This window comes from Delphinus delphis, chromosome 2 (assembly GCF_949987515.2).
Source record: "Delphinus delphis chromosome 2, mDelDel1.2, whole genome shotgun sequence".
NCBI classification, from domain to species: Eukaryota; Metazoa; Chordata; class Mammalia; order Artiodactyla; family Delphinidae; genus Delphinus; species Delphinus delphis.
The window spans coordinates 935,868-949,074 of NC_082684.1; the positions used below are offsets into that span (position 1 = coordinate 935,868).

Below are 13,207 nucleotides of genomic sequence, written 5' to 3' on the forward strand. Positions count from 1 at the left end.
GGAAGAGGGCAAGGCCCTCGGCCTCAAACCCAGGGGCCTCGTCTTCCACTGGCATCCCGGGCTGTCAGACCCCAGACCCAGCGAGGCAAGTACCCCACCCCCGAGGCTGGCCCTCAGAACACGGCCGTCATGGAACCAGTTCTGGCCCAGGGCCCCTGAGGGGCCCACGCGGGGGGCTTCTGAGAGGGACTTCCCTACCAACAGGGGAAGCCACAAGGAGGAGTCCCCGCCCTCTCCTTCCCGAATTGGGAAGCTGTTTTTGAGATGACAGGAGCTGTGAGCTGATGAGTGAGGCGATGACAGACAGGGAGCTGCTGTCACTTCTGGTCATCACAGACCACCTCAGGAAGCCAGGGAAGGGCAGGCTGGGACGTCCCCATCTTGTTCCCAAGGCAAACCCAGAGGGCAGACACCTCGGGCCACGAGCCAGACAACAGCCCCGGTCATGAAAACGGTGGGTGCCGGCCTGGGCCTCATTCGGAGACCCTCAAAGTCGGGGGGCAGGGCACATGGCCCATTAAACCAAGTCAGGACCAGTGTGCCTGGCACCGCAGGGCCATGGAGGCCAGTGGAGGCAGAGGTAGGAGGCGCGGACCAGCGCTGACGCCCAGGAGGACGGGTGAGCCTGGGGCTCCGTGAGCCCAGAGCCGTCTTCTCTGCCCTGGGAGTGCGCCAAGTTCCCGCCTCTGACACCGGGACACGGGGCCTCACAGCCAAGGCAACCCCACAGCAACGGCCCCATCGCTAGGCGGAGACCCAAGGGCCAGCAAGGGGCTCCTCCCGGAAGAGGCAGGAACCCAAAACAGACCGTCGGGGGAGGGGGCGGGACCCTAGGGCCCCTCAGACCCACTCTCCCACGGGTCCTCCCTGCCGTCCCCATCTGACTGCCCAGAGAGACCAGGACAGGACAGAAGTGGACCGGCCCAGCCGCCCGCCGTCACTCGCTCACACCCCGCCCCTCAGGCGCCCCTCCGCAGCTATCAAGAGACTGGACACATCAAACAGGCAGAGCAGTGCCACGTTCCATACAAAACTGTAAACAAGAGTCTTTAAAATGACAGAGGCCTCCTTAGTCCCAAACTCTGAGCCAGAGGCCCCCACCCAGGGACCCCAGGGGAACAGACCTCCGCCCACTCTGTCCTCCCTTCCCACCCAGGTCCCCAGCAGGCGGAGGTGGGACCCTTCCCGCTCTGGCTCAGGCTGTACACACGGGCGCCCACGCTGGGCAGACTGGCCGAGCAGGGGCTGAGGTCCGTGGTCCGAAGGATTCCTGAGATGAAGAAGCGGCCGGGGGTCGCCCCCCACCCCCCTGGGTTCGGGCACTCTCCGCACCTAGCCCCGTTGGGAGCCCGCCCCCACCCCATCCCATGCAAACCGTGCGCCTGCAGCCACGCGTCTCAGCGCCCTCGGGCGGCCCCTGTCACGTGTCCAGGGCGTCTCGCGTGGGTGAGGGCCCGTGGGGGCGGCCCGGCTGGCCGTGCAGCGGCGCGTGCGGCGGCACCGAGTTGCGCTGGGGGGCTGGGGGCTGCAGCTCCAGAGCCAGCGCGGGTGGTGGGAAGTCGCGCACCTGGCGGCGGTACTCCAGAAAGGTGCAGGCCTTGGTGGCGAGCGCCACCACGTTCTTGCCCACGAAGATGGCCGAGACGCGGCTGTCGCGGAAGAGAGCCATGTTGGCGGCGCGCGCCAGCACAGCCACCACGTTGACGGTGGCGAGGCTGAGCACCGGATAGAGCATCATCTTCTGCGGCGCGATGTGCTCGCCCTGCATGCTGACCTCACTGAGCGCCACGCACGGCAGAACCAGCAGCAGCATGTAGCAGTAGAAGAAGGTGAGGCCCTCGGCCCAGAGCGGCAGCGCGGTGCGCGGCGGCTCCCACAGGTTGGCCTGCATGTCCAACAGGTCCAGCAGGTCCAGCGCCACCCAGAAGAGGCGGCCGCGCAGGTCCTCGCGCTTCCGGAAGGTGCGCACGTACTCCATGCGGTCGAGCGCCACGAGCAGCAGGAAGAGGCCGGGCACGCACACCGACAGCAGCAGCGTCAGCGCCTTGCGCGCCAGCGGGTCGGCCGCGCCGCGCCGCGCCGCCTTGTAGTTCTGGAAGATGAAGTAGAGCTTGATCTCCAGCACGAAGATGTAGAGGAACCAGAGAATCATGGCGTAGCCGCGCTTGGCCGTGCGCACCTCGGCGCCTACCCACACGGCCACGTAGCGCAACACCAGCAGGAAGCACACGTCGCCCACCAACACGATGATGCACACGCCGATCTTGCGCGGGCCCTGGTTCTGCTCCACCAGGTACGCGTCCATGACCGCCATGCTGCCCATGATCACCAGCGTGGTCAGGCACACGTGGCGCCGGTCCGGGGGCGGCAGCACCATGGTCGGCCGCCGGGGCCCCGACCTGGGCGCGCGCAGCCCCACGCTAGGCGGGACGAGGCCCTGCGGCGGCGGCGGCGGCGGCGGCGGCGGCGGCGCTCAGCCCTCGGGCATGTCGCGGGGCCTGTCCAGCCGCCCCGAGGGCGCCGCTGCTCCCGGCTGGCGAGCTCAGAATCTGAGGAGATCAGAGCAGACAGAGTCAGGATGCGGAGGGGGCGGCCTCTCCCACCCCGGCGACGTGCTTCCCGCGAGGGGCGCTGTCCCCACTCGGGGCCCCGGGCCTCGGCTGCACGCACGCGCCGATGTGCGCACGGGGGGCCGCGAGCCAGAGCGGGGACTCCAGGGGGCGCCGCAGCCCCACCTGAGACCCGAGACCTCGTTCCCGCCACCGCCGGGGAGGAAATGGAACGGAAGTGGCTTCTCCCCGCCGCGCGCGCGTCCCCGGGGACCCGGAGGTTTGTCCCTGCTGGGCCCACGCCGCAGGCCCGGGGTTCCGTCCCGTGGCCGTTCCCGCGGGAGCTCGGGCGTCCTCGCTCCCGGCGCCGCGCTGGGCGGGAGGCGGGCCTGCGCTCTCCGCTCTGCGCGCTCAGGGAAGGCCGGAGGAGCCGGAGCTCTGGACAGGTTTTCCGATCCAGGACTGAGAGTCATCCAGGGCCTGCGGATTCCATCCCAAAAGCCTCTCCGTGTTTCCCAACCCTTGCCTCGCAGCCCCTGCATCTTCCCTCCCTGCCTCGGCAGACTCAGTCTCCCCTCCGGTCCACCGTTCACAGGGCGTGTGGACCAGTCTCTGCCCTGCTCCCATCGTGGCTCCCTACTGCGCTGGCTGCGTCTCCTGCCGTGTACATTCCCCCAGCCCCGGCGCCAGCTCACCCACGCCGCCCTGCTCACCATGAAGGGGTGGTCCCCCTGCCACTCCCTCCCCCCTGCCCTTGGGGGCAATCTCAGGAAGCCTTCCCTCCGCTAACGCCCACCTGGGCCTGCTTTGGGTTCCACGGCCCCCTGCACCCCTCTCACACCCCTGGCACTGGTTGTCATGGCTGTACTGGTCAGAGTTCCGCCGCAGGCTGCGGGTCCCCACACCTGTGCCCGTTCGCACCTGGGGGACGATGGAGGCCCTGCGCCCTCACCCACCCGAAAGTCACTTGCAGGCTCACTCCCAGCCAGTCTCCCCATCCCTCCTGTCCCTCCCACAGCACCCCTGGCCCCAGGGCTCTGTTTACTGCCCTGTCCAGACAAGGACATAGAATTTAATGTCACGTGTGACTGTGGAGCCAGTGCCCAGCCTGCCCCTGGTGATACCGCAGCCCCCACTGCCTGGGGAAGGAGGTCCCCTTCCAAGTCGGCACCTCCACCCCTGCCCTCACTGCAGTGCTGCCCCACCCAGCACCCACCTCCCAGGAGCCCCTGCCGCCACATCCAGGGCCCCCAACCACTCTGAGCTCGGCCGCGTCGAGTAGTAGGTGCCTCAGGAGGGTCATCGGCCTATTATGCCCCTGCCTCCACACTTCCGTGAGCTGCTGCTCCCCCCTCACACACACACCCCGTGTCCGCCGCCACTGGGTGGACACGCTTGACCCACGAAGCCCCCCGCCCCCCGCCACACACACACACACCTGGGCCTCCTGTGGCTGCAGCAGCGGCCTGGGAATTTCCTTCATCCCAGCCCTTGGCCAACTAGCCAAACAGCCGCTGCACCACTAATCCCTTCCTCCCCACCCATACCACGGCTCACTCACTCATCAAACATGCGCGGAGGGCTGAGGGTGCCGGGACAGACCCCGTCACAGAGGGAGCCCCGGCCCCTGCCCCTGCCCCAGGCAGCCAGCGCCAGGGCCTGGCCACCCCTCCCCCACACCCTGCCGGGCCTCTCCCTGGGGACTGGCCCCGCTGCCCTGGCCGGCCCGGGCCCGGCCCGGTGCCTCCTGCACGCCCCACTGCCCGGACCTCACAGACTCCGGAGCCTCCGGGCCCTTCAGTGCCCGCCTCCTCCCCGGCGCCTCACACGCCCTCCAGCCCCAACCGTCCCTCAGTGCCCACAAGCGGTGGCAGGGGGAGAGAAAAGGGCCGCCCTCCCCCGGCCCCAGCCCGATCGGACAGAGGGCGGTGAAGGGGTTGGGCCGCTCCCGCAGCTGCGTCTCCGCTCCTCTGACCCCACCGCCCGCTCCCCCGCCAGGCCTCACCCCTGCAGCGCCGCCCCTGCATCCCGCCGCCCCTGCGGCCGGAGAGTCGGGGTTCACCAGGAGCCCCAGCCCGCGCGCCCTGCCCGCGCGCCCTGCCCTCACTTACCCGCCGCCGGCCAGATGCTGCGCCGCGCCCGGGCCGGCTCCGCGGAGCCCGTAGGTGCGCGGGGCCGAGGCCGCGCTCTTCTGCGCTCAGCTGCGCCCCCAGCCCGCGCGCGCGCCCCACCCCCGGCCTGAGGCCCCGCCCCGCGCTCCCAGCCGCCTGCGCCCGCCTGACGGCGATGGGGGTCCCCGCGACCCCGCCCCCTCCGCAGCGCCGGTTGCCAGGGCGACGGCACTGCGCAGCAACGGCCCCCGGGACCTATGACACTGGGCAGCCTGACGCCCCCCAGGGTCCACGCGCAAGCCCGGGAAGTCTCCTGTCCACCGTCCTCACCCAACAGCCGGAGAATCGCCCCGCGGGCGCCTCAGTTCCGCTCACACCCTGAAGTTCCACGGCAGCCCGTACCCGGGCCACCCACCAGTGTGACCCCGATCGCCTGCGACAGGCGGCCTGCGGGACCCTGTGTCTTACCCGCGGAGCTAGCCCCGACGTGGGGGCCGGGCTGCCCGCCGACTATCTGCAGGTGGCCCCCCGGGACCTCGTTTGGGGACACGGAGCCGCGTCCCAGAGAAGCCCTGCATCCTGGGTTTCTCCAGCCTTCCCGGTTCTTATCTGAGGGCGCAGAGCAGGGCCACTGGGCAGCCCTCATCCTCTTCTCCAGCCATCCAGGGAGCACGCTAGGGTTTGGAAGCTCGGGCTTCCTTCCCCCCACCGGAGTCCCCACCCTGTCCTCACTGAGCACCGCCCCCAACATGCCAGCCATGCCCACCCCAGGATGGAGGAGGGGACCGCACCGGCTGCCTGCCTGCTGCCTCTGACAGGACGAGACCAGGTCAGAGGGTGAAGGGACACCCTTGATCCCTCGCACCTGGTCGGCTTGCACCGAGGCCCCACATGTGCCTGGTTCCACAGAGGTGGCTGAGTCTGTGCAGGCGACGGGATCTGCCGCCCTCCACCAGCACTGGGGGCCGGCCAGGGGTGCACCGGGGCCAGCAGGGAGTGAGGATAGCAGGCCCGCCGCCCTGGGCCGTCCATGAGAGGCACACGTGAGGTGCTGCGATGCTCTTGGGCTGAGCCCTCAGGATGGCTGACTGGGGGATACCAGCCCCCATAGCCACTCGCACACTTGCTCTCACGGGAAGAAGTGTAGTCAGGACCCTAAGGCTGCCTCACTGCCCAGGGAGGGGCCCCAGACCCAGGGATGGTTTACCTTCCCCAGGAGGTCTCCAGGGACAAAGGGCCTGGGGAGCAAGGCCACTTCCTGCAGCATGGAGGGAGGAGGCCCAGGGAGCACAGGTTCCGTCTGGCCAGCGGGCACCACCAGCAACCACCTGGCACAACCACCCTAGCAGGCCCAGGAGGCAGAGGAGGGCCAGAAGCACCTCCAGGGCCCCCTGAGCCCACACCACAGCCCACACGGCCTGCTCCCTCCCTCCACCCTCCGCTCTCAGGGAGGGGCTGCCCCCCAGGACACCCTGCCCATCTCCTCTCTCCCTCTGCCCTCCCCACCTCACCTAAGGGCTGCTGGGAAGGCCCTATCTTTAACCCCTGTCCTGCTTGCCTGGGTCAGTGTTCCAAACACCACACACCCCATCGCCACCCCGGCACCCAGTTCTTGCCTCTCAATCCCCTTATCTGTGTGTCCACCCGGCTGGCTAGCGCCAGGCCCAGAGCCCTTGGGACGTGGGCCGGCTCCCTCTGGAGGATGTCATTAAATTAAGGGCCTTGAGATCTGGGATCATCCAGATTATCAGGTGGGCCATTGTCATCACAAGTGTCCTATTGGGAGGGAGGCAGGGGTGCAAACGCGCGCTGAGGGACCGCCGAGGGGGTCTCTGTGTGAGGACCGCGCCCAGGAGACCGTCCTTCTGGAGCCACGTGTGATGAAGTGACCAGGTGAATTGTCAGGGCACCTGTAGTTTACCCTAAGTGGTCCACGATACAACGTACATTTATTTCTACACACACACTCACTTCAATAAAGAGAAACCAAATGTGACAGGACAGTAAGAGGTGCCCAGTCGAGACCAAGGATATATATATATATACACACACATATATATACGTATACACACACACACACATATATTTTTGGGGGGGGGCCACACGGCTTGTGGGATCTTAGTTCCCTGACCAGGGATTGAACCCAGGCCCTTGGCAGTGGGAGCGCCAAATCTTAACCACCGGATCGCCAGGGAAGTCCCTGTTGTCTTTTTCTTTTATGTCTCCTGGGTTCCGTTTGGGGTGAGATGGGATAAACCCTGTCTCGTTCGCTGAGTGCAGCTATAAGAAGAAGGTAATGCATGAGGTACTGAGGGCTCTGAAGCCTGAGCAGACTGGGGGGAGAACGAGAATGTAAAGCACCACCAACCTGGCGGTGAGTTTCTGGATCTTCCCCCCATATCCCCAGGCTGGACTCTGCCGGGTCCAGAAGCCAGACATGGGGACACGACAGGGACAGAGAGCTCCAGGAGGGGCCCCCTAGTTCTGGCTCAGGGAGGGAAAGAAGAGAGACTGGGAGAAGAGAGATTGGGAGGGGGGGTTCCGTTTGCTGCTTCGGGGCACCTGGGCAATCCTACCTCCACCCAGGCTGCAGTCAAGGCATCAGGGTTCACAGGCACCTTTTTAGGGAGAAGACCCTCCTCTCCAGTCAGAGGAGACGTGGTCCCAGAGGGTGGGACCCAGTTGCCTCGAGCAGACGGGGAGAGCCAGGCCCTTCTCTCTTTCCCAAGATGCAGGCACAGTGAGGGGGAGTGTGCAGGAGGGCGGGGTGACTAAAGCCCCCAACTTCTGCCAGAGGACTGGAAAGGGGAGCCCCCGGGAGCCCGAAAGTAACGGAGGCATGCCGGGGGAGGGGCTCCAGAAGGCAACCCGCGAAGCTCTTCATGACTTTTGAGCTCAACCCCAGGCCACGTGTGCCCGGGTCCAGTCCCAAGTGTCACCCTGAGTCCGAGGACTGAACTACAGGACGCAGCACTGCACGAGTCCCGCACTGGCCACTGGGCAGTGCCCACACAGGACGGATTCAAATAACACTGCAAAGGCTTTGAAAACAGAACTGACATTGAAACCACTACCCACAGAAGGCTATTTGGAATTTTCTGCCTGAGCCCAACTGGGTTGATTGCATGCTAAAACAAAAATATCCCCATTCTCAATAGGATTTAAACAAGACCAGATATTCATAACATGCCATTTGAATGTGCAGAATACAATCCAAAATTACTCTGCAGATGAAGAGCCAGGAAAATCCAACCCACAAGGGAAAAGAAAATCCAACGCCATCATGTCACAAATATTCTCAACAAAATATTAGCAGATAGAAGCAAGCAACGTAAAAAATAAAAACAAAGAAACACCACAACCAAAGGGAGGTTATCTCAGGAAAGCAAATAAATCAGTGTGATCCACCGTATCAACAATCTAAGGAAGAGACCATGTGATCATATCAACTCGTGCATAGAAAGCATTCAACAGAGTTCAACATCCATCCGTGATAAATACTCAGCAAACCAGAAATAGGAGAAATTTTACTAAATTTAATAAAGGGTATCTAAAAAGAACAAAAAAGAGACAAAACAAAACTACAACTAACATGATAGTTAATAATGAAGGACTGGGTGTTTTGCCCTAAGATCAGAAACAAGGCAAAGATGTCCACTCTATCCATTACTATCTGCTATTGTACCAGCAGTCCTAGCCAATGCAATAAAATAAGAAAACTAAATAAATGACATACAGAATAGAAGGGAAGAAATAAGACTCACTCTATTCGTAGATGGCATGAAAGTCTATGTAGAAAATCCCAAAAGTTCTACCAAAAAAAAAAAAATCTGAGTACTAATAAGTGAGGTTAGCAAGGTTGCAGGATACAAGGTCAAAACAACTTCAATCCTGCTTCTACTGGAAGCAAACAACTGAAAACCAAAATTTTTAAAGCAATAACATTTACTTTAGCTCCCCCCAAAATTAAATACTTGGGTATAAATCTAACAAAACACATACAGGATTTATATGCGGAAAATATCTGTTCAAATTCTTTACACATTTTTCCATTGCGTTATGGTCCTTTTATTGTTGAGTTGTAAGAAGGAATTCTTTTTATGTTTTGGATACAAGTCTCTTACCAGATATGTAACTTGAAAATATTTTCTCCAATTCTGTGGGTTGTCTTTTCAATTTTTTTGATGGTGTCCTCTGGAGCTTAAAAACTTTTGATGACACACGCTGCAACGAAGATCCCACTACCGCAACTAAGACCCAGCGCGGCCAAAGTAAATAAATAAATAAATATTAAAAAAAAAAAAACCTTTTGATGAAGTTGTTTATCTATCTCATCTTTTGTTGCTTGTGCTTTCAGTATCATATCTAAGAAGGTTTTGCCTAACCCTAGTCATAAAGATTTTCCCCCATGTTTTCTTCTAAGAATTTTATAGGTTTAGGTTTTACATTTAGGTCTATGATCCATTTTTAGTTAAATTTTATGGATGCTGTAAGAAAGGGATCTGTTATGGGTTAAATTATGGTGCCCCAAAAGATATGCTGAAGTCCCAGTACCTGTGAGTGGGACCTTATTTGGAAATAGAGTCTTTGCAGATGTAATCAACTTAAATTGAGGTCATATTGGAGTAGGGTGGGCCCGAAATCCAATGCCTAGTGTCCTTATAAGGAAAGAGTAATTTGAAGACACAGACACATACACAGAGGAAAGACGACCATGCGATGACAGAGGCAGCTCTTGGAGCGATGCAGCTGCAAACCAAGGGATGCCAAGGCTTGCTGGCCACCACCGGAAGCAGGAGCAAATCCTCACTCAGAGCGCCCAGAAGGAACCACCCCCGCCAGCACCTTGATCTCAGACCTCTAGCCTGCAGAACTGTGAGAGAACAAATTTCTATTATAAGCCATCCAGTTTGTGGTCATTTATTACAGCAGCCCTAAGAAACTAATACAGGATCCAGTTTACTTCCTTTGCATATAAAAATTTCATTCTTTTGCATATCCAGTTGTCCCAGTACCATTTGTTGAAAAGACTTTCCTTTCCCACTGAATTGTCTTAGCACCCTTTCAAAAATCAATTGACCACAAATGCAAGGGTTTATTTCTGGATTCTCAATTCTGTTCCATTGGTCTATATGTCTACTCTTATTACAGTACCACACTGTCTTTTCTTTTTTTATATTTATTTATTTATTTTGGCTGTGCCGGGTCTTAGTTGCGGCACACAGGATCTTTAGTTGCGGCATGCAAACTCTTAGTTGTGGCATGTGGGGTCTAGTTCCCCGACCAGGGATTGAACCCGGGCCCCCTGCATTGGGAGCACGGAGTCCTAGCCACTGGACTACCAGGGAAGTCCCGCACACTGTCTTTTTTTTTTCAAATAAACAATAATTTTATAGATAACTTTAGGATGTATGAATGTGATAAAGGATGCTTCGGGTGGGGTGTGCTACTTTATTATTTTTTTAATATAAATTTATTTACTTATTTTTTTTTTTTTTGGCTGTGTTGGGTCTTTGTTGCTGGGCGTGGGCTTTCTCTAGTTGCGGCGAGCGGGGGCTACTCTTGGTTGCGGTGCGTGGGCTTCTCATTGCGGTGGCTTCTCTTGTTGCGGAGCACGGGCTCCAGGCACGTGGGCTCAGTAGTTGTGGCTCGTGGGCTCTAGAGCGCAGGCTCAGTAGTTGTGGTACACGGGCATAGTTGCTCTGCGGCATGTGGGATCTTCCTGGACCAGGGCTCGAACCCGTGTACCCTGCATTGGCAGGCGGATTCTTTTTTTTTTTAACATCTTTATTGGAGTATAATTGCTTTACGATGGTGTGTTAGTTTCTGCTGTATAACTGCACACTGTCTTGATTACTGTAGCTTGTGGTAAGTTTTGAGATTGAGAAGTGTGACTCCTCCAACTATGTTCTTCTTTTTTGAGATTGTTTTGGCTATTCTGTATCCCTTGCATTTCCATGTGATTTTAGGATCAGTTCGTCACTTTTGAAAAAAGCCGTCTGAGGTTTTGATAGGGACTGCATTGAATCTATAGATCAATCTGGTGATAAATGTAAGATGTCTTTTCCATTTATTTAGACCTTCTTTAATTTCCTTCACCTGTGTTTTGTAGTATGTAGAGCACAAATTTTACCCAACATTTGGTTAAATTTATTCCTAGTCTATTCTTTTTGATGCTGTTGTAAGAGAAATTGTTTTTCTTAACTTCATTTTTGGATTATTCACTGCTAGTGCATAGAAATACAATGGACTTTTGCATATTGATTTTGTATCCTGCAGCCCTGCTGAACTCATTTATTAATCCTAGTATTTCTTTGTGGATTCCTCAGGATTTTCTATATACAAGTTCTTGTAATATCATCTGCAAATATAGTTCTACTTCTTCATTTCCAACCTGGATGCCTTTTTTTTTTTTTTTACTTGCTTAATTGCCCTGGCTGGAACCTCCAATATAATGTTGAATAGAAGAGACAAGAGTAAACATCCTTGCCTTGTTCCTGATCTTGGGGGAAAGCTTTCAATATTTCACCATTAAGTATTATGTCAACTGTGGAGTTTGGGTAGATTCCTTTCATCAGGTTGAGGAAGTTCCTTTCTATTCCTTGTTTGTTGAATGTGACCAATTAGCTCTAACTAAGGTGTGAAGGTGATTCAACAGAAAAGGGATAGTACTTTCACTAAATTGGACATCCATATGCAAACAAAAACAAAAACCCTCAACCTAAACCTCAAATCTCATACAAAAATTAACTCAAAATGGATCATACACCTAAATGTAAAACTATAAAACTTTTAGAAGGCAATGTAAAAGGAAATCTTCACGACCTGGTGCTGGTCAAAAACAAACAAACAAACACGACACCAAAAGCACAGTCCACAAACAATAAATTGATAAACTGGACTTCATCAAAGTCAAAAACTTTGCTCTGTAAAATTCAAGTTTCAAGGAACAGTTAATTCCTAACTTAACAAGTTTTTCCAGAAAATAGGTGGCAAAGGCTGTGATGAGGCCAATGTAATCTTGATTCCAAAACATAATAAGGAACATATGAAGAAAAAAAAGAAAATTATAGACCTATTTCCCTTCAAGCATAGATATGAATGTTCTAAATAAAATTTTAGCTAACCAAAACCAACTGTATATTTAAAAGTTATAGTATGATCAAATGGGACTTCTCACGGGAATGCAAGGATGGTTTGACTTGGGAAAGGGTGTTGATGTGTTAATATAATGTAATTCATTACAATAAAGTGAAGGAGAAAATCATATGATTGTCTTGATTAATAAAGACGAAGCACTTAATAGTTACGATTCTAAAAAAGCTCCTAGGAAAATAAGAGTGGAAGGAAACGTTCTAAAACCTATAAAGAGTCGGGACTTCCCTGGTGATCCAGCGGTAAAGAATCCGCCCTACAATGCAGGGGACGTGAGTTCAATCCCTGGTCAGGGAACTAGGATCCCACATGCCGCGAGGCAACTAAGCCCGCGCGTCACAACTACTGAGCTCGTGCGCCTCAACTAGAGCCCGCGTGCCACAAACTACAGAGCCCATGCGCCCTGGAGCCTGCGCGCCGCAACTAGAGAAGAGAAAACCCGCACACCACAACTAGAGAGAAACCCGCACACGGCAACAAAGATCCTGCACGCCGCAACTAAGACCCAACAAGCCAAAAGTAAAAATAAGATAAATAAATAATAAATAAATCTTTAAAAAAAACAGGTATAATAAGTTATGTACCAAAAGCGCACAGCAAGCACCATACTTAATGGAGAACCTTAGCTACACGCCCTTGAAGACTGAGAATAAGCGTTAGCAAGACGGCCAAAATGGAACTACCATCATCACAGTATCTTCCTACACCAGCAACAGTAGGCAATAAATCTCTTCATACAGAACCCCTACTGGTTCTGCTCCTCTGGTTGGACCCTGATGAAGCACGGTGATGAAAGCAGCGTAGTGTTAGTACATGAACTGACCAGTGGGACAGAAGGGGGGCCAGGGTAGATGGGAGCTGAATATGGAGAAGGCCCAGATCAACGAGGACAGGGTACGTCTGTGTGTAGACGGTGTTGGAAACTGGCTCACCACATGGAAGAGACCTGGATTCCTGCCCGACGCCACACACAGAGGTAGACTCTGAATGGAGTGAAGACCTAAACGTTGAAGAAAAAACTGACAGAAGGAAATGTAGGCGAATATGACACAAGAGAGGGAAGCATGTCTTCAAATGTTAATTGTAAAAAGCAAGAGGCAAAAACATGATGAATCAATTAAAACAAACTTTAAATTTTCTATTCAACAAAGGGAAACCATGAGCAAACTTTTAGACAGATGACAGAATGCAGATGATATTTATAATGTGTAAAACCAATGAAGGGGGCTTCCCTGGTGGCGCAGTGGTTGAGAGTCCGCCTGCCGATGCAGGGGACAGGGCTTCATGCCCTGGTCTGGGAGGATCCCACACGCCGCGGATAGGCTGGGCCCGTGGGCCATGGCCGCTGAGCCTGCGCGTCCGTAGCCTGTGCTCCGCAATGGGAGAGGCCGT

General features: G+C 55.8%; 1 protein-coding gene across 1 annotated transcript; it reads right to left on the reverse strand.

Annotated features, from left to right (window-relative positions):
* Window positions 1-1,011: 1,011 nt before the first annotated feature.
* On the reverse strand, window positions 1,012-4,775 carry TMEM121 (transmembrane protein 121). The gene is made up of 2 exons (XM_060003176.1): window positions 4,661-4,775; window positions 1,012-2,549 (listed from the first exon to the last, which is right to left on the reverse strand). Exon 2 carries the CDS (start codon window positions 2,375-2,377, stop codon window positions 1,421-1,423), a length of 957 nt encoding a protein of 318 aa, XP_059859159.1. The 5' UTR covers window positions 2,378-2,549; window positions 4,661-4,775; the 3' UTR covers window positions 1,012-1,420.
* Between the last annotated feature and the right edge of the window lie 8,432 nt (window positions 4,776-13,207).

Bases quoted from the DNA above. Each gene is read 5' to 3' on its own strand.
- TMEM121 (XM_060003176.1), bottom strand. From the start codon at position 2,377: ATGGTGCTGCCGCCCCCGGACCGGCGCCACGTGTGCCTGACCACGCTG.